Source organism: Notechis scutatus, chromosome 3, assembly GCF_049901735.1.
Source record: "Notechis scutatus isolate UNSWTSFEM ecotype Mainland chromosome 3, rNotScu1.2, whole genome shotgun sequence".
In the NCBI taxonomy this organism is placed as follows: Eukaryota; Metazoa; Chordata; class Lepidosauria; order Squamata; family Elapidae; genus Notechis; species Notechis scutatus.
The window spans coordinates 198,665,065-198,686,458 of NC_142011.1; the positions used below are offsets into that span (position 1 = coordinate 198,665,065).

The 21,394-nt window shown below is 42.3% G+C and overlaps 1 protein-coding gene across 8 annotated transcripts in view; it reads right to left on the reverse strand.

Moving 5' to 3' along the window:
• Positions 1-6,984: 6,984 nt before the first annotated feature.
• The window catches only part of CYRIB (CYFIP related Rac1 interactor B), a 95,988-nt gene continuing 81,578 nt past the window's right edge, over positions 6,985-21,394 (reverse strand). For all 8 annotated transcript variants that reach the window (XM_087962209.1, XM_087962215.1, XM_087962211.1 and 5 more), the window contains 6 exons: positions 21,118-21,195; positions 20,902-21,018; positions 19,509-19,588; positions 16,428-16,554; positions 10,174-10,248; positions 6,985-7,888 (listed from right to left, as the gene is read on the reverse strand). In XM_087962209.1, coding sequence (XP_087818335.1) covers positions 7,829-7,888; positions 10,174-10,248; positions 16,428-16,554; positions 19,509-19,588; positions 20,902-21,018; positions 21,118-21,195 — 537 coding nt within the window. In that variant the 3' untranslated portion in view covers positions 6,985-7,828. The remainder of the gene's footprint in view (positions 7,889-10,173; positions 10,249-16,427; positions 16,555-19,508; positions 19,589-20,901; positions 21,019-21,117; positions 21,196-21,394) is intronic.

Genomic DNA, 21,394 nt, shown 5'->3' on the forward strand with positions numbered 1-21,394 from the left:
TATTACATCAGCCACATCTGGCAGCTATTCACTGGTGGTCGGCTCTTAAATCCCAAGACCTTAACGTCAAGGACTCTTCATTTCAACTCCGAGCTATAAGTATTCTCTTTTATTGGTAACCCCCTTTAACAGCTCTACTTTCTGCAAATAGGAAGTGGCCTCGCTAAACCAGGTGAAGAGGACAATATATGGGCTGGAAAAGCTTGAGGAAACCCAGTTCAAGTCCAGACTGAGCCACAGAAGCTCACTGGACACCATGGGACCATTTGTCTGGCCCACTCCAAGCCCATTCTACCTTAGAGAGTGGTTATTCTGGGGATAACATGGAGAGGTACCTCAAATGAATGTTAGGAATGTAAATGCAAAGAAGGGACTTTTTGTCATCTATGGTGGACGTGTGATAAAAGTAAAGAAATATTGGCGTAGGGTTCATATCTTAATACAGAAAATTCTTAAAGCGAATATAGAAAGAAAACTTTTCTTTGGGGTTTAATGGAACAAGACTTGGGGGGGGGAATCAGAACTCTTGATGTTGCGTATCAGAGGTGGGTATTCAGCAGGTTCTGACTAGTTCTGGAGAACCAGTAGTGGAAATTTTGAGTAGTTCAGAGAACCGGCAAATCCCACCTCTGACTGGCTTTGTCCCCATCTATTCTCTGCTTCCCGAGTCCCAGCTGATTGGTTGGGTCTTCTTTGGTTGCCTTGCACAGGAGAAAGGAGCTGGAAAGCAGGTTAGCGGGGTGGGGAGGAAATGGGGATTTTGCAGTGTCCTTCCCCTGCCACGCCCACCTAGCCAACACCACACCCACCAAGCCTACCAAGCACAGAATCGGTAGTAAAAAAAATTTGAATCCCCTCACTGCCTCCAATCCTCTGGCCACCAGGGACCGGTTCCATGGAGAGAGGTTTTACCGCAGACTAGAGAGGGCGTGGCTTCACATGTTGCCTGCATCCCAAGGATGGGGCTTCGCTTATTGGCATGGCCCAGTTTCTGGCAGGTTGCGGCCCGGTGCCGATCTCCGTGAACTAGGAGTTGGGGACCCCTGCTCTAGATCTCTCCGGAAAAGTGGGACTTTATGCTTATGGAAGTCTATATGGGAGACTAGGGAGGGGTAGGGAAGGGATTTATTATGTATTTATGTGTTAAATTTATTTGCTGCCCATCTTGTTTCAGATAACTCTAGGTGGCAAATACATTTAATAAATAAATAAATAAGCCTATATGTCACTTAGGTGAGATGAACAGGATAGGGAGGGGAGGGAGGGAAGGGAGGGGAAGGGATTTATTATTTATTTATGTATTAAATTTATTTGCCCCCCCATCTCGTTTCAAACAACTCTGGGTGGCAAAAAAAAAATGTAATAAACAAATAAGAAATTCACTCATTCATTTATGCCTTCATTCATTTATTTGATCAATCATTCCTTCATTGAATATAGATCTTGACTTACAACTATTCATTTTAGTGACCATTCAAAATTAGAAAGGCACTTGAAAAAGGTGGCTTAGGATCGGACCTTGCACAATCGTAGCAACGTTTTATTCTGTCCCTCTCCTTTTGGCTTCCTTTCTTTCATGATTCTATTCTGCCATTTCTTTGAGATTAATGTAACTCTTGTCCTGCAGCGAGTTATCCTGAGGCGAGATGGCCGTGGTGAGTTGTCCTGCAGCAAATGGGTCATGGCCAGTTGGCTGTGGTGAATTGTCATAGATCACGGATGTCAAAATCAAGACCCCCTCAGGCTGGATCCGGCCCATTGGGTGCTTAGATCTGACCCGCAGGGGCATCCTGGAAACAGCAAAGGATCGGTCCCTGGTGCCTCTGCCGGCAGTGGCCTCCTTCAGCCCTCTGCCAACAAAAATGGAGCTTGGGAGATTCCCCCAGGCCCTATTTTCCATCACGACAGCCTCTTGCAGCACTCTGACAGCGAAAATGGGCCCTCTTTTCTCTGGCAGAGGGCTACAGGAGGCCATCACAGCCAAACATGGGGCCCAGGAGGCCACAAGCGCCCCCCCAGCTCCATTTTGGCTGGCAGAGGGCTGCAGGAGGGAGTCACGGCCAAAATCAGGGCTCCCGTTTTGACTGGCAGAGGGCTAGCAAAACAAACTAAAAAGAAAACAAAAGGAGAAACATTTCCTCCTTTTGCAAGGGAGCCTGCAAGAAGGGACAGGAAAGGAGAAAGGGAAAGAGGAAAGACAAAGAGAAAGAAGGGGAAGCTGGGAAGAGAGCAAGGAAGGAAAAATAAGGGAAGAGGGAAGAAAGGAGAATGCAGAGGGAAAGGGAAGGAAGGAAGGAAGGAAGGAAGGAAGGAAGGAAGGAAGGAAGGAAGGAAGGAAGGAAGGAAGGAAGGAAGGAAGGAATGAAGGAAGATTATGAGAGTGAAGGAGGGTCTGAGGGAAGTCCTGTCTTAGCACTTGGCCACCACAGGTGCCCCCGAAATGAATGACATCGAGCTGGCCACACCCACCCTGGTCACACCCACCCTAGACACACCCCAGCCACACCCACCCCAGCCCCCTGAAGTGAAACACAACCCTGATGCGGTCCTCAATGAAAGAGTTTGACACCCCTGCTACAGACCCTCCCAGGAATGGGCTAAAGTGGGCTCTCCTTTAATGCGCAGAATGGACGAACGCCATGATTTCTGTATTGTTTGCAGGAAGGACCTTGGGGGTCCGCAAAGATTTGACCTTTTTAAGGGTTAGGGAAAAATAGAAACGAGGGGTCTGGAGGGAGGGGAAAGAGAAGTTGTCGCTCTCAGGACTCGGGAGAACATTATTAATTCGTCTGGGCGAAATTTTCAAAGCGCTGCTGTTCATGTCTCCGAAAATGGATGGAGGACCAAACAAAAAAAAGGTGGTTGATGTAAGGAAAGGCTAATCTGGAGCAATGGATGAGGGAGGAGAAGCGGGCAGGCGAAACCCCCTCGCAATTCTGCCTGGCAACATTCATCGCACACACACACACACACACACACACACACACACACACAATCTCGAGGGTCTGCCTTTTCAAAGCTGGCAGCCTTTCAGCGTTTTCGTGTGCCAAATCTCCAGGCGATACCATTAGCCTACTTTCAAAACTGCCACAGCCTTCAAAATCCCTGGAAACAGCCTTTGCGTCAAAGCCTTCTAGGAGACTCAGCAGTTCAACAACTCGGAAAGCAGGCGAGGGGCAGCGAGCGAGGGTAGCGGAGCAGGATGGCTGCTGTTTCAGCACAAAAAAACTTACTTGCGGGTGGGTGGGGAGGAGGGGGGTTTAGGTTGCTTTTTTGGTGGGGGGGGGGGGTGTCCCAATCCGCCCTTTAAATAAAAGAGGACACCCCGGCCATTATCTGAACGGTGTCAAATGCCTCTGTGGACAGAAAGGAGATCAAATGCGTAGTGTAACTAGCTCACAGCTCCCGCCGTTGTTAAGACACTGTGCGGTGCTGCTGCTGGAATCATGGTTAAATCGTGGGTGACTGAATGGGGAACAATATTAAGCTACTTTGCCAGTGGCTGGATGGTCCTTAACAAGCCACATTCTATCCCCGATGATCCCGGGAAACATCCTCAAACCTTGTCATAACAGAAGTCTTGATATGTCCAACTCTTTGACGGTCTGGATATCTTCTGGAACAGATGGGGATTGAAATGCAAAATCTCTTTAGGTAGTCCTCACCTTACAACAGGGACTGGAGCCAGAATTTCGGGTGCTAAGCAAGTTAAGTAGTCATGGCTGATTTTTACGACCTTTTTCTTTCTTTCTTTCTTTTTTTTGCTACAGTTGTTAAAAGCAACTCACTGTAGTTCTTGAGTGAATCTTGTGGCTTTTAAGCAAATCTGGTTTCCCCTATTGATTCGATTTGCCTGAATTGGATCCCATGACTGTGGGGATCCTGTAATGGTTAGAAGTGTGAGGACCGGTCCTGTTTCCCTTTTTTCTGTATTGTTGTAACGTTAACAGTCACTAAATGAATGGTTGTAAATCAACCTATAAGGACTACCTATTAAAAACTCCCTTTTTACGACCCTGTAATCCCTTAAAGTAGGGCCGGTTGGACAGAGCTGAGAGTTGACTGGCCGAATGCCCTTCCTGAAGCCTCTATGGAGTTCACAGTAGATTCTTTCTTTTCTTTTTTTACATTACGCCCTAGGAGAGAAATATCTGCTGCTCTCTAGGATTGAACACTCAACCATCCGAGCGGGAGGAGTGTCTTGTCCACTAGCTCCTATAAAGACCACCTAAAAAGGGTGCTAAACTTTGCTTTAGAGTATCATCCCTGAACAAAAGCCCACTTTTCCTGCTGAGTCAAAAACTGGCCAGTTGTTGCAAGTTACAAATAACCCGTTGCATGTCTACGATGGTTTTCTCCAAGTTGACAAAATGTAGGCACGTCCAGCAGATACACTCCCCAGCCATTAAAGGGCTGGGGTACATGGCTTTAAGGCGATTGTGTCATGCAACAAATTCAGGATTTCTTCCTGCGAAAGGACTTGCAAAAAACATTGGATTTCTCTCCCACATATCCACGCAAAACCTGTTTCAATTGAATTCCACCCACCCACATCATTCCTCACATGAATGCCTTTTCTTTGTTTTTATCTTTAAAAACCTTCCTTGGAAGACGCAAGTTAACTAAGGTTACTTTCCTAGGGAGATTCATGCAAAATGCAGTTAATTCCACCATTTGACCGAGCAAAATATATTCTTAGGAGAGGGAAGCAAAACTATTTTACTATTTAGGAGAAAGGGTGAGCATGAATTGATAGCCTAGAGGGGACATGTTTAGTAACTTCTCACTAGTGACACTCCATAAAGAATTGATCATATGGAATCGGTGTTAATCACAACTGTTTCAGAGGTGGCATTCAGCAGCTTGTGACCCGTTCTGGAGAACCGGTAGCGGCCATTTTGAGTAGTTCAGAGAACCGGCAAATCCCACCTCTGACTGGCCTTTCCTCTCCCATCTATTCTCTGCCTCCCGAGTCCCATCTGATCGGCTGGGTCTTCTTTTGTTGCCCTGCACAGGAGAACGGAGCTGGAAAGCAGGTTAGTGGGGTGGGGAGGGAATGGAGATTTTACTGTATCCTTCCCCTGCCACACCCACAGAATCGGGAGTAAAAATGTTTGAATTCCACCACACACACACAGAGAGAGAGAGAGAGAGTAGAGTGGGCAGAAAGGGAAATCTTGTGTCAGGAAGTTGCTCAGGCCTACCTGGAATCTTAAAAAATGGGATGGTTGTTTTAAAATTGACTGGTCAATTTAGGGCAAGGTTTGCTATTTTGTACACACAGCATGGAAACCAAAACATGTTGCCTGTAACCAGAGCACCTCTTTCCAGAGCAACAGCCTAAACCAAACATAAAAGCCACACGATGACTTGTTGTTGTTTTTTTTTAAAATCTTTCTTCAATAACAAAAACAGGGTGATTCTTGTGGGAAAACAGAACTCGGGGAAAAAATTAAGTCAAAATTCCATAAATTCCACCTTAAAGCTAACCAGGCTGTCTCTGGAAAGAGAATTTATTACTGTACGTAACTGTTTCTCAGGAAGTGGATTAAAAGCGTCTTAATCGGATGAAGTTATGCCGGTATTGACTCATGACTTATGGTCGAGAGAGGTTAAAATGGGTTTTTCTCTAGCCAAGGGAACAACTAAAATTAATCTTGCTAAAATACTATTAAAATGAAACAAACATAATGTTAAAAAGTTATATTTATGGAGTTACTTACCGAGCATGAATCAAATGGCATAGAATAGGAATGACCTGGAAGGGACTTTGGAGGTCTTCTAGTCCAGCCCCCTGGTCTGGCAGGAGACCTTATACCGTTCCAAAGTGACTGTCCAGTCTCTTAAAAACCTCCAGTGATGAAGCACCCACAACTTCTGGAGGCAAAGCTGTTCCATGCTTAATTGTCCTCCCTGTGATGATGTTTCTCCTTAATTCCAGGTTGCTTCTCTCCTTGATTAGTTTCCAACCACTGTTTCTTGTCCTGCCCTCTGGTGCTTTGGAAAAATAAATTGCCCCCCTCCTCTTTGTGGCAACCCTTCAAATACTGGAATATTGCTATCGTGTCACCCCTAATTCTTCTTTTCTCTAGATTAGCCAAATCCAAATCCTGCAGCCCTTCTTCATATTTTTTAAGTCTCCAGGCCTTGGATCATTGTAGTTGCTCTTCTCTGAACTTTTTCCAAAGTCTCAATATCTTTTGGGTAGCATGGTGACCACAATTGGTTGATCTAAATTATATCGAAGTAACCAAAATATCTTCACAATCCCCAAAGCATGTCACAATGTTTGGAAGTTGAAAAGCTGAAAAATTTGGCACGCTCCATAAAGAAAAAGAGCTGGTTAATTAAGACTAACTCATTCCTTTGGTTTCAGGGGAATGTAGCTAGGATTAACTTAAGTTTGATCAAAAGTACTGCAGGAAGGAAGTCAGATAAAGCATACTGATCTGAGAGCAATTGGAAAAGTGCGAAGGAACTAAGAATCAAAATCACCTGAAGTCTTTATATACTGCTTTATAAAATTTTAGTAAGCCCACACCTGGAATACAGTGAGTCCTTGGCTTACAACAGTATATTTAACGACTGTTCAAAGTTACCACGACTTATGACTGTATTTCCACAGGTACAACCGTTGCAGCAACCCCACGATCAAAATTTCAGACGCTTGGCAATTGGTTCACATTTATGACGGTTGCAGAGTCCCCAAACCACCTTTTGCAACCTTCTGACAAGCAAAGTCCATGGGGAAGCCAGATTCGCTTAACAACCGGGTGACTAACTTTTCAACTGCAGTGATTCACTTAACAACTGGGGCAAGAAAGGTCGGAAAAATGGGGCAAAACTCACTTAACGAATGTCTCACACTTAGCAACAGAGCCTTTGGGGTCTTAAGTCCAGCGCTACCTGTAGTCTTTTTTAACCCATTTTCTCCAGGCACCTATTAATTATAGGCCCCTCTTCAATTACTGAAACAAACCACGCTTAGAAAAATGAAAGCTGATTTTTATTGTTTCCACAGCCAATCCTTTGACACAAACATGCATACGTAATTTGGCTACGCACACACCATATTTTTTTTGAAAAACATTAGTTATTAAACATACAACGTACATCCTTACAAAAATGAGTCGAAATGCAAACTTAACTTTTTTTAAAAAAAACAAATGAACGGTTTTTACTAGTTTCTTTCTTTTTTAAAAAAAAAAATCTTTGTGTTGGGTACCATGTGTACAAACACAGTTAATTTAAACAAGTCTGCTTTTTTTTTTTTTTTTTAAAGTTTTCCTCCCGGTTGCACATAAGAAAAGCTGCAATAGAAAATGAAGTCACTGAGGATTTTTCTTTTTTCTTTCTTTTTTTTTTTAAATAGCAGTAATAGGCAGTTTTGCCATGCACGAGAAGCAATATTAAATATTAGTTTTTCAAAAACAAAAAGGAAAACAAAAACCACGTTTAAAAATATTTAGTTCAAGTCACAGAACTTTCTCTCATACAGAGAAATCCATAACGCAATGCAGAAATTAGCTGCCACGTACAATGGCGACTCTGAAAAGTAAAAAAAACAAACAAAACAAAAACAAAAATTTTTTACCTTCCAGAGATGATACATTTCATTGATTTTGGCACAGAAAAGAAGTTATCAGCTTACCCAAGGACAAGAACGTGATTTTTTTTTTTTAATGGAAGAGAGGACACGGGAAAAGAAAGTCAAAAGCAAGACTGAACAAGATAGTAGTTGCAATCACTTTTTTTCAAAAAAAAAATCTGTGCATCTCAGTCATTGCAGAATACTGTTTACAGCAGGAACACACCTTGCAGGTAACTGTTATTGCAACATAGATTTAATTTGCTTGGAGGTAGTCTCATCGTTCAAATGTTTCGTTGTGTACCTGTTGAGGAAAGAAGAACATGTTAAGTTGATGCGTTGCATACTCAGATCAAGTATGGTTTATAGTGCCGAGATAGCTATAGCAACAGCAGTTAGATTTATATATGCTTCATAGTGTTTTACATCACTCTCTGAACAGTTGAACAGATAAATATCAGCCTATTACCCTCAACAATCTGGGTCCTTGTTTTTCAGACCTCGGAAGGATGGAAGGCTGAGTCAACCTTGAGCCAGTCAGGATCAAACAGCTGGCAGTGGGCAGAGTTAGCCTGCAATATTGCATTCTAACGCTATGTAATCACCATGGTGCTAAATAGTGCACTTTCTGTCTATCCATCTCTCTCTCTCTTTCTATCAATCATATTCTTCCTCTGTCTCTCTCATCAGCCCATCTCTCTCACCAAAGGGACTCTGGGCAGTGTACAAAATGAGAGTTATTTGATCCACAGTGCCATGTCTGACAGAAACCAAACACAGCACTCCTCCAGGAAAACCTGATATAATTGAAAAGCATGGTGATGGAAAGGTTATGGTTTCGGGCTGCTTTGTGGGATCAGGGCCAGTTTCCCATCAAAGAACCCACTAGGGAATTCTTCATTGTACCAGAGGATGCTTGAGGATAAAGTGACAGCACCTGTCAGAAAACTGAAGCTTAAGCAAAAGTTCTGCAACGGACAGAACCTAAATCTTCTACTAAAACATCAGAATGAGAAGAAAGAAAGAAAGAAGAAAGAAAGAAAGAAAGAGAAAGAGAGAGAGAAAGAGAAAGAGAGAGAGAGAGAGAGAGAGAGAGAGAGAGAGAGAGAGAGAGAGAGAAAGAGAAAGAAAGAAAGAAAGAAAGAAAGAGAAAGAAAGAAAGAAAGAAAGAAAGAAAGAAAGAAAGAAAGAAAGAAAGAAAGAAAGAAAGAAAGAAAGAAAGAAAGAAAGAAAAGAGAGTGCTGGAACAGCCAAGTCAACACTCAGATCTAAAGCTCACTGAGGGGTGGTTTAAAATGGGTTCTAATGCAATAAACCCCTCAAACTTTTTTTTCGCACAGCTGGGGGGGTGGGGGGGGGGGTCTGGAGAAATGGGGCAAATTCTTTTTAGTTGACAGTTATAAGAAATGGCTACTTGAGATTACTTCTGTCCAAGGGACAAAACCAGGTATTAGAGCTATGGTAAATTTTTTCCCACAGACCAAAAAAATGTTATATAGGTAGTCCTTGATTTGCAACCGTAGCTGAGCTTGCAATTTTGGTCATAAGTCATAATGGTCATAAGCCATGCTTGATTTTATAACCTTTTTTTTGCAGTGATTGTTAAGTGAACATCACAGCCATTAAACGAACACGATTCGTTAAGCAAATCCATTATCCACTATGGGGTGTTTTTTGCCAGAAACCAGTATTATATGACCGTTTCTGGGGGGGGGGGGAAACCCACCATTATAAATCGTTAAAAAAAAGCAGCTTTTCAGGTCCATCATAACTTTGAACGGTCACCTACAGTAGCGCCATAAGTCATGGACTACCTGTATCTATTAGTTTTGTTCTTTTTGTTGAATAAACAATTGCAAAGTGAATTTTTCATAGGATCTTTATCTTTATATTCTATTTAAATGAAATTGAAAAGATTGATATATTCACGTTTTAAAAGAAAAACCCCTTTACATGGCATGTGCTTGCAAACTTATCTTTTTCACATGATGGCCATCGGATTAAATTAGCTTTTACTACACAAAATGTTCCTATCATATTAAAACTTGGGTCTTTCGCATTTGTGCAGTTTCAAGTTTTTAAGAGTGCTTTGTCCCTGAGCTTCAGAGCTTCAGGCGATGTGTTTGCGCTGTTCAGTGGTGCGTTTCAAACATTTTTACCACCGGTTCGGTGGGTGTGGCTTTGCGTGTGCACACGCGCCAAAAACACACTTTGCGCAGGCGCAGAGGCTTTCCGACTCGTCTCCTGCAATCCTGCACTCTCTGTTTCTTCAGCAGCTGCCGTGTGGCAATCTGCTGTGCCGCGCAAAGCAGCCGCGCTCCAAAAGCAGAGGATAAAGGTGATCATCGCCACTACTGGCTCGGCAGAACCAGAATACCACCACTGGCACCGTTGCTTAAACCAGCAAATGAAAGAAGTTGGAGGACTTGCTAATTCTTACAAGCCTGTTTCTCCAAAGCAAGAGAGCCACAACTAGCAACTCTGGGATTCAAACAGAAGAGGCATTCACTCTACGTTAAGATGATTTAAAAAAAAAAAAACATACACACAACAGCAATTGTGCTTAACATGAGAGGAATTGTGAGGTACCTGAGAGCATTTAGAAGACCTTCTACGCTGTTGGGAGGCTGGTCTTTGAGGACTTTGATGCATCCTTTCATCTAGAGTGCCACAAAATAGGAGAAAAATAAAATATAGTATTTCAACAAATGTCTAGACGTGATGCAGTAATTCCGTACCTGTAATTTCAGCGAACCCATTCATGCAAAGACCTTTTTATTGGATATTTTAGGAAATATCCAAACTTGACGTCAGTGTAAGTCACCTAAATTCTTAAAATGACAACTTAATAATAATAATTTTAAAAAAAAATCTGCCACCACAAAAAAAAAATCAAAGGAACTGTAGCATACATTTTCTCAAGCTCTATCTAGTTGTGAACTTGACGAGACCCATACGTGTAAACCAATCCCGAATTGTTCCATCTATTGTCTAAATTATTAATTTTTCTAAATTATCCCATCTGTTGTTTAAAGCAGTATTTTGAATGCTACATCACCCATGTGTTGTTAGGAGAAAACAAAAATGAAGGACAGCAAAAAAGCCCAAATACAGTTACATAAAGAATTAAATTTTATGAAGACAGAGAGCAATAAAGAATACACAGAGGAAATAGGAAATAGCACACAAAGGAGAATCCAGACTAGTAGCTTGAAACAGTAGAGATGGAGTTGTGAAAATAAAAACTCAAAATCATTTGAGGCCAGTACTGAACATTTCAGAATAACAGAAAGGGCTGTTTTGGTTATGTTCAAAGTAAAAGGGGGAAAAATCAATGTATCAACTTATTCAGTGAAGAAGGGTGGAAGAAACAGAGTTATTCCTGTTTTCATTCCATCTTCTCTAACCAACTCTACGTGTTCCACCAGGAGTTTGTGAAGAAAAGGAGGAAGGGATGAGAATAAAACTTGAGATTGATAAAATTATGGACATAGAATAACTCTTTGAGTGAGTTTAAATTTCCAGGGCCAGATAAATCACATTCCATAATACTGAAGAAACCACCTGATGGGCTGGCCAAATATTTGGGTATTATCATTATTATTATTATTAGACTCCCTGGAGAACGGAAATCTCCTTATCTCCAGAAAGAGGAGAAAAGAAGACCAAAGATGCAGAAAACTATAGATCTGTCATTTTGATACCAATGCCTTGGGAGATGCTACAGTAATAGATCTGTTTGTAAGCTCTTTTGAAAATAATGAAGCCAGCATGGATTTGTCAAGAACATCCCTTTTTTTTTAAATCCCATTTTTGATCAAATAGCTTCCCTAATGAATTATGGGGAAGTTGCAGAGTAAATATTGATTAGCAACCCCACTTGGTTTCTCCCTCCAATTTGATGAGGTGGGTATAATTATTGATCTAGCTACTCATCCATTTAATTAGAATGCTCTCCAGCCCACACTTAATTAGCTTGCTAAGCAGCATGTTGTAGGAATTTGGACTGAAGTGGTGTACAGAATATGCCTCCCATTTGCAGCCAATACAAAATTGGATGGGAGATTTAATATCTTAGGAGAGAGAAGTAAAGTTTAAAATGAGTTGATAGGCTGGAAAAAATGACCTGAGTATAGTTCTGTGAAAAAAGTACAGATAGTCCTCAACTTACAACAGTTCATTTGGTGACCATTCAAAGTTACAACGGCACTGGGAAAAAAGTGACTTATGACTGTTTTTCACACTTACAACCATTACAGCATCCCCATAGTCACGTGATCAAAATTCAGGTGCCTGGTAATTGACTAATATTTAAGATGGTCACAGTAAAACCATAAAGGTCGTAAAACGGGGCAAAACTCACTTAACAACTGTCTCGCTTAGCAACAGAAATTTTGGGCTCAACTGTTGATCATAAACCGAGGACTATTTGTACTTGCTTGCCCCTTTCAGATTTTTTTCTAAAGGTTCTCATTCAGTGGCAAAAATGTGCAAAGCTTCCCAAAATCTGAAAGGAAAGAAGTATTGTTTCACTGAAGTATAATAGAAACAGCTTCAGAATGGGAGAAAATCTGTACAAAATGTTTTACAGATTGTATCTGGCCCCAACAAGATTGGCAAAAATATATACCCCAATGTAAGCCCAAAATATTGGAAATGCCAAAAAGTTGACGGGTACATTTTACCATATGTGGTGGCTATGTCCCGAGACCAGGACATTCTGAACTCAAATTAAAAATTGGCTACAGGAGATCATTAGCTACCAAACTGAACTCAGATCAGAAACCTTTCTCTTAGGAATTATTCAAGATCGAATTCCCAAAAAACCAAAATATTTGATGTTACGTATCTTAACAGCCACCAGAACAGCATATGCACAAGTATGGAAAACACCTAATATCCCTAGTGAGGAATTAATATTACAAAAAATAATGGAAAGTGCTGAAATGAATATGCACACATTGAAATTGAAAGGAAAAGACGACTATTTCTTAATTTGGAATAAATGGTATGATTGGGTAACAAACAGAAATAAGATAGGAAATTAATCTGTAAGAGACCTCAACAAAATGAACTGTAAATATGTAGAATATATAAGAATAATAATTATGGATAAAGTTATTAATCAGTGTTAGATAAATGTAAATATAATGTGTTAAGCTTTATAAGACAAGAACCTATATAGATGTCAAAAAATGCTGTTGAACTGATATTTTGAATTGTAATAATGGAAACTTAATAAAACTATATTTTAAAAAAGATTGAAACAGCTTCGGCGAGGAAGCAAATTCCAAATGTGCTAGGACGGGACATTTAGGGGAAAGATCATGGAGAAGTCCTAGGTTGCAAGCTGAATTTGTAACCGTACCCTGGTGTTGCAATAAAAAACACTTATTAGGCTGACACAACAGAAACATCATTGCCAAATCACGGGAAGTAATTGTTCCCCTTTATTCTGCTTCAGTCAGATCCTGCTGGGCTGGATGATCAGGGGAGGATAAATCTTAGAGAGAATGAAAGAAGCATGCAGGGTTACTCTTAAGAAAAAATATCTGAGGGCCACAGGACAGCTCTCCTTCAGTTGAAGTCTTAAAGTTGTGAAGGTTGGATACCCTGGCCTAAATAGCCCTTCCAATCTATAATTAGCCCTTTTTGTTAGGTATAATACCAGAAAGGCTATGACAAAGGGACTACCGTATATACTCGAGTATAAGTCGACCCGAATATAAGCCGAGGCACCTAATTTTACCACAGAAAAACTGGGAAAACTTATTGACTCGAGTATAAGCCGAGGGTGGGAAATGCAGCAGCTACTGGTAAATTTCAAAAATAAAAATAGATACCAATAAAAAACTTTCACTAGGACAGTTGAGAATAAGTTTGATGTTCACAATTTCCTCTTTGAAAGAGACCAGTAAATAGGGAACAAGAAGATGAAGAAAAAGAAGTGTGTTTTTTCACACTTTTCACACTGCAGTGAACAAAAATGGCATAGTAGGAACAGGCTTATTCTCAGTCCAAAGGTTTTTTTGTGATTTCTTCCCTGATTTAAGGGAAATTTGGGAAACGATCTCACTATCATGAAAGGTTTAATTGATTCACTAACCCAAAGAAGATGATGATGACAGTGGGAGGCAGGAGTCACTCTCTCCCTTGCAAGAAAAAGCAAGAGCCGTTCTATGATCTCTCTCTCTCCGTAATACAGTCAAGCCCTTTCAGCACGCGCGATCTGCCGCTGCAGCTTTGTACCTTGCAAATGCAAAATCCTGGGGTTTTTGCATCTGCAAGGTGCAAAGCGGCAAGGGCGGATCGCGCATGCTGGAAAGGGCTTGACTGTATTACGGGAGAGAGAGAGATCATAAGAACGGCTCTTGCTTTTTGTGCAAGGGAGAGTGACCCCTGCCTCCCACTGTCATCAACATCTTCTTCTTTGGGTTAGTGAATCAATTAATTTGGGAAATGATCTCACTATCATGAAAGTCAGTGTTCTCTGCCCGTGGGGCGGAAGAAAACGCCCGCGGCATATCCACGCGCGTGTAAGGGGAATCAGAAATCCCCACGTTCAACGCCTAGCACGCAGCTGTGAGCAAATACTGGGAAAACCTGATTGATCAGAAGGAAGGAGGCAAAAGAGGGAGGGGTGGTGGTGGACGGAGGTCCCACTGGTATTTGTGAAACACTTGGTCGGCAGCGCTTAAAGTCAACGTCCTGGCTCCCACCCACCCACCCACCCAAAGCCACGAGTCCCCATCGCGCAGCCCAGAATCGCCTCCTCGGGCAGCAGCACGCCGGTGTTTCCCGAGACAAGAGCTCGCCGTGCAATGAAGCGCCTGGCTCTAGGCTCAGAAACAACGTGAGCCGAGGTCGCTCGGCTCGCTCAACCGTTTCCTCAGCCCCAGCTGCTTTCAGTCTGCTCGGGAGGGGAGGAGGTGGTGGCGGCTGCTCGCGTTGTTTCTGAGCTCTAGGCTCATAAAACAACGCGAGCCGAGGTCACTGGCTCCGCTCAGCTTCGCTTTCCTCCCCTCCTCCCGAGCGGACTGAAAGAGCTGGGGCTGAGGAAACGAGCTGAGCGGAGCCGAGTGACCTCGGCTCGCGTTGTTTTATGAGCCTAGAGCTCAGAAAACAACGCGAGCAGCCGCCACCACCTCCTCCCCTCCTCCCGAGCGGACTGAAAGCAGCTGGGGCTGAGGAAACGAAGTTGAGCGGAGCCGAGCGACCTCGGCTCACGCTGTTTTCTGAGCCTAGAGCCAGGGCGCTTTCATTGCACGGCGAAGCTTCTTGTCTCGGGAAACACCGGCGTCGTGCTGCCCGAGGGAGGGCGATTCTGGGCTGCGCGATTGGGGACTTCGTGGCTTTGGGTGGGTGGGTGGGTGGTGGGAGCGAGGATGGACGGAGTCCATGAAGTGGGGCTTGCCTGCCCTTGCTGGCTGCCTCTGCTTCCTTAGGGGCGGGGAAGGGGGCTCATCTGGACCAAGGGTGAGTCTCCCCCTCATTTTCCCCAGAAGGATCTTCCGTTGCTTTTGCCTTCTCCCTACATCTTCCCCCTGTTAAAAATCCCCCCCCACACACACACACTTATTTTCGGGCGGATAGATTTCGTGTCTGAGCATTCTCACATGGCGGTGGGTCTTTCCCCCCCCTAAAAACAATTAAAAAAAGAAAAAACAATATATCCTCATGCAAGAATTTTTCTGCTTCCGATTACCCCCATGCTTAAAAGTTGCAAAGGAAACACGGAAGCAGGGAAGCGCCTGCTCAGCTCCGAAGCTCCACACCATTTTTTTTTCAGAGGGGAATCTGACTCGAGTATAAGCCGAGGGGGGTTTTTTCAGCACAAAAAATGGGCTGAAAAACTCGGCTTATACTCGAGTATATACGGTATATATTTAATATTACATGTACTGACTGCAGCGAGAATTGTATTTGCACAATATTGGAATTATATTTTCAGATGAAAATATAATTTGGAAAATATTGGATTGTGCAGGGATAGATAGACTGACATTGAAAATAAAAGATAAAGGAGATACAGTGTATTAACGTGAATAGGTTTGATCAATTGTTAGAGATAAGAGGTAGACATTAGATGAAAGAGCATTGTCACGTTCAAGTAAAACACTGTTTATAGGCACGCTAATATAATCAATAGGATTACAAATAAGCTAATATCATTATAAATATGGTTAGAATTATTTTGTTGTGCTATTAGTATTGCTATCAGTAAATATGTTACTATTTATTTATTTTTTCCTTTTGTAAAATGGTATGCCCGGACAATACACTGTATTCAAAATAGGTAAAGGTTCCCCTCGCATATACGTGCTAGTTGTTTCCGGCTCTAAGGAGCGGTGCTCATCTCTGTTACAAAGCCGAAGAGCCAGCGCTGTCCGAAGACGTCTCCGTGGTCATGTGGCTGGCATGACTAAATGCCGAAGGCGCACGGAACGCTGTTACCTTCCCTCCAATGTGGTCCCTATTTTTCTACTTGCATTTTTACATGCTTTTGAACTGCTATATTGGCAGAAGCTGGGACAAGCAACGGAGCTTACTCCATTACGTGGCGCTAGGGATTCAAACCGCCAAACTGCCAACCTTTCTGATTGACAAGCTCAGCGTCTTAGCCACCGAGCCACTGTGTCCCTCTATTCAAAATACTTATATATAAATAAAAAAACATATCAATCTATAATTAACCCTTTGTGCTCTCCCATTATTTCCCCCCCCAAAAAGACATATCAATCTATAATTAACCCTCTGTGCTCTCCCATTATTTCCCCCCAAAAAAAAATCCAGTCAGCAATGAAAAGGAATATTTCACCTATCCAAAGACAGAACTTACATCAATTTTTGAAGTTTTTGCAAAAGCACCCACTGGATGCACATGGTCGTAGAGGATTATAACACCCACCATTACCCTCAGGCAGAAGGACACGGTCTCCTCGTTTGTGAACCTGCTTCTGTACTCCCTGGAGCAACAACAGACGACATAAAAAGACACTGGATTACCAAAAGCTGAAGCAACATACTTTTAGCAAACTTGCAAGTTCAGCTCAATAACTTCCCAAAATATGCCATGTGTGATTGTAAGATTGAAGAGTCTTAAATTAAGTTTATCAATTGTAAAATTCAACTACGGTCCTTCTTGGATGGATCCAGCAGTTCTATGAAAGCCCTGACTCGACTCCTGAACTTTTATTTTTTAAAATTTATTTAGTCATATGTTGCCTCTATTGTTTTTTGAAAACAACTCAAAATGAGGAACATATCTAATATTCCTTCTTTCTCTTATTTTTTCCACAACAACCACCCTGTGAGATGGGTTAGGCTGAGAGAGTGGTTGGCTCAAAATCACCCAACTAAGGTGGGACTAGAACTCATGGTCTCCTGGGGATTGGACCAAAATCACCCAGCTGGCTTTCATGCCTAAGGCGGGACTAGAACTCACAGTCTCCTGAAGATTGGCCCAAAATCACCCAGCCAGCTTTCATGCCTAAGGTAGAACTAGAATTCACAGTCTCCCGGTAATTGGTGCAACATCAACCAGCTGGCTTTCATGCCTAAAGCAAAACTAGAACTCACGGTCTCCTGGTTTCTAGCCTGGTGCTTTAACCACTAGATAACTGTCTCTTCTTAATTTTGATATTGTTCTCAAAGGAGAAAGTTGCCTATATATATATATATATATGAGGTGAAAACATGTAGAAAACTACCGGACACCTTGGAACGCATCTCCGGTGTTGAAATATTTAACAGTATTCCCACAAGAAATAAACTGTAGAGTTTCCCTCTAAACGTAAGAGAATATTAAAACTGAAAGTGCCAAGATCTCTTGAAGAAGAACGTAATTCCATCTGCTCTTTAAGCGGAGTATGAGGTCTACTGTAAGAAGATGGGGAACAGTCCTTATTTCCCCCTATGGTCATCACCTGATGAGACAGGGCAGAGGCAAAATGTATTTTATGGTTCTATTTTATCACCTCTCAGGCCTCATCAGGATTCCCCTTTGCAGAACTGTTATATTTTTGCTGAGAACGGAGACTGAGGATAAGATTAAGAGGATATATCCCTGCTCCCTGCTAGGATTCCTGCCTCTGGCAAAACCTCCTGCAGAACCGTGTGCTTAGAGCTCAACGGTGTTAGAGACCCCACACACCCACTTCATGGTCTGTTTCAGTTGCTCTCCTCTGGGAAGGGGTTTCAAAGTGTTTCTAGCAGGACTACCAGATTCTGGAGCAGCTTTGTTCCCTGGGTAAACACGCAAGATTCGTTTCTCTCGCCACGTATGTACATGCATACATCCGAACTAAACTGTGCTGTTTCTCTGCGTCATATATGTGGGTATATGTATAATTTTGTATTTATTTATTTATTTATTTTGTCACTGTTTATGTAGGGTATATTGGAGGTGGTGACCCTTTGAGAGCTATATGCAATGAAATTTCATTTTATTGTAGGCCGATTAGTGTACATTTATAGTGAGTTATTCTACTCTATTCTAACCCCCCTGTCCTCTTAACACACTACTTGGATCAACAGATCAAACTAAAAGAAGGAGCAACATGTTTGTGACCCAGCATTTTGGAAAATGTGAGGTTTATATAAAACCACGGGAGAAAGAGGCCCAAATACTGACAATATACCAAATACTATCGTTGTCCCTCTCTCTCTCTTTCAATCTCTCTCTCTCTCTCTCTCTCAATCACTAATCTCTTTCTCTCTCTCTCAACCTCAATCGCTCTCCATCTCTCTCTCTCCCCCCACCTCACCCCTCTCTCCTATGGCTGGGAAAAGATCTGCCACACAGCTCCACCTCCACCACCCACATTCCTACCCTAAAAGCAACTTCTGAGCTGAAAGGACTTTTCTGGAGAGAAGAGGAAGTTAACTTAAGGAAAGTAGGTTCTCGGCCTTTGTTCTACATATGTTGCAATAACCTCAGCTGTTGGGAAAGGGATGGGGGGAGAAGGCCACTCTGCAATATTCTGTCATTTTAGAAAGGTTCTGGCTGGTTTAACATGAGTGCAGCTCTGTGCGTGTGTTTGTGTGTGCGTGTGTGTGCGTGTGTGTGTGTGTGTGCGCAGAGACCAGAATAAATTGATTGGCTGACTTCATTTCTTCCTTCCTATACCGATCTTAATTTCATTCAGTCTTTTACAATTTTATTTGTACCAATAAATTAATCGTAATGATGATGACCCTCACCTATTGAACCCCCCCCTCATTTAGGTTAATTGAAAATGTACAAAATACTATTCTGCTTCTTTGTCAAGCAAGAAAGTTAAAATGGGGCAGGGAAGCAGGGGAGGCCCCCAAATGTGTATTTTAGGCTATAAAAGGTATTAATGTTAACTTTTGTCAAGAGATTCTTCTAAATCTTCCCAGGAATAAAAAGCCAATATGTTTCCACATTTGTTAAAATCAAAGTTGGCTCTATCCTTTTGTGTAAGGTAGTCCTCGGGTTATGACCATCACAGTGATCTCTCGTGAGGGTCATACATACGATCATACAACCAGTATACCAGTAGTCCTTGACTTGCAATCACAACGGAGCCCAACATTTCTGCTGCTAAGTGAATTTTGCCTCGTTTTACGACCTTTCCGGCCCCATTTGTTAAGTGAATGACTGCAGTTGTTAAGCGAGTCACACGGTTGTTAAGTGAATACGGCTTCCCGGTTGACTTTTGCTCGTCATAAGGTCGCAAAAAGGGATCGCATGACCCCTGGGGACGCTTGCGACCGTCATAAATGTGAACCAGTTGCCCAGCATCCAAATTTTGATCACATGACTTCAGGGACATCGCGACGTATGAAAAACAGTTGTCGGTCACTTTTTTCCGAGCCGTCACTGAATGGACTGTTGTTAAGTTGAGGACAACCTGCATTTGACAATGAGGGTATCTGAAGGGGTGGTTCTACTCACGGGGTTTCCAGCATGACTCTGCAAACGCTGGCCATGGTGCTTAAGCAATCTGTGGTGTTTTCTATAGGTAAATTCTTGTTCTGTTGAACGGATGGACAAGGAAGAAAAAGTCAGTGAAATGTGATCGGGAGAGCGTCGTTTTTGTTTCCCCTTTCCTAATGGCGCCCTGTAATGACAGTACTTACGGTAAGGACGGCAGAGCGGTTATTTGAGCCATTTCTCCCAATTCTAAACCGTGCAAGGCATGTAGGGCGAATATTCAGAGATTCTGCAGCTTAACGGGTGTGTATTTTACCTGGAGCCGCCCTTAAAGAGCACCCCAAAAGCTTCCTGTGGCACAAAATGCATTGTGCCAGCAGAAAACGCACAGACAGTCACACCTTGGCTCTGTCACACCTTGCAGTGGTTGGCAGTTGGCTGCTAGGTGCAGTTCAAGGCCTCACTGCTTTGACTTTTGAAAGCCCTATTAAAGCCATCGGACCTTATCTGAGAGACCCTGTCAACTGGCATATGCAGCAAAAGAAACTCCTGAGACCTTATTTTATCGAGAGGATAACTCTGCTGAGAGATCCATATAGGCACAGTAGAAGCAAAGCCAGTTCTGAAGTTTTCACGCGAAAGACTGCATTGTTAAAATCCCCGTATTTCCTTCCCTCTGGGCCATTGTACCCCCCAATGCAGTGCAATCTCTTTGTTTTGCAAAACAGTCAGCTCGTGCTCAGAATGCTCTCATCGTTCGACCTTGAAGTGTCGAGATTCTCCCAGGCCACAGATGGTGCACATGAATTCTTCAATTCTCCCCCTAGCCACTCTTAACATACCAACCTTCCTTTGGGAAGTCATGGTATGAGGCTAAATGAGGTTGAGGGCTTCTGGGTGCCTCTCTGGTTGTTTTCTTGAAGACATTTCATTGCTCAAATTAGGCAACATCATTAATGCTAGACTTAGCACTGATTATGTTCCTTAGCTGGGTAATGAAACGTCTTGCAAGAAAACAACCAAGCCTGGAAAGCACCCTCACTCAATCCTGTTAATAGTATTCTCATTTATCGTTATCTTGAGGTTCTTTTATGTTTTCATTTCTGTTCTTATTTATTTTTGATGTTCTTTTTTTAAATTGTGATATGGCTTTGTTATTCTGCTTGTAAAGCCGCCCAGAGTAATTTTTATGAAATGGGCAGCTACACAAATTTGCGAAATAAATAAAATCCCCTGAACAACTTTACACAGTTCTTGCTGTCCGGGAAGAACAATTCATAACACTGACAAGGCTTGACCCTTCCTCTCCACTGAAACCCCAAAATAAAATTTATGTGAATCTGTCACAAAAGGCACAATCGTTTCCCAAAGCAATCTGTGTTAACAGTTAACGGAAATTAATTCATGCACATACCTCTGAAACAAATTTTGTTGTGGCATCACTTAAGGTTTTCAACATTGGTGTCGCTTCAGCGTAAAATAAGGACATTCTGTTGGCCAATTCATTGTTTACTTCGTTTTCCCCTTCTGCCTACCAAAAGTGAAAGTAAATGCTTGCATGATTAAATGGGTCAAGGAGAAAAGAACACAGGGAATCATTTTCTTCTATTCTATTTAAAAGTTCACCTACTGGGACATTGTTGATTCTCATACGACTTAAGGTTCTTCTGTAATAACTGAAATCATTCTGAATTGCAGGATTTGTCATCTTAAAAAAAAAAAGAGAGATACAAGGTCAAGACACCAAGAACACCTCATGACAAAATTACATACAAGCCTGGGCAACTCAGTTTCTGATGCCCCAAAATGACACCCACAGAGCCTCCATGAAATATTGGAAAAAAATTAATTGCCAAATCTTGTGAATCAGGATCTTCATGTGAGAATACATGACACTGGAGGAGAGA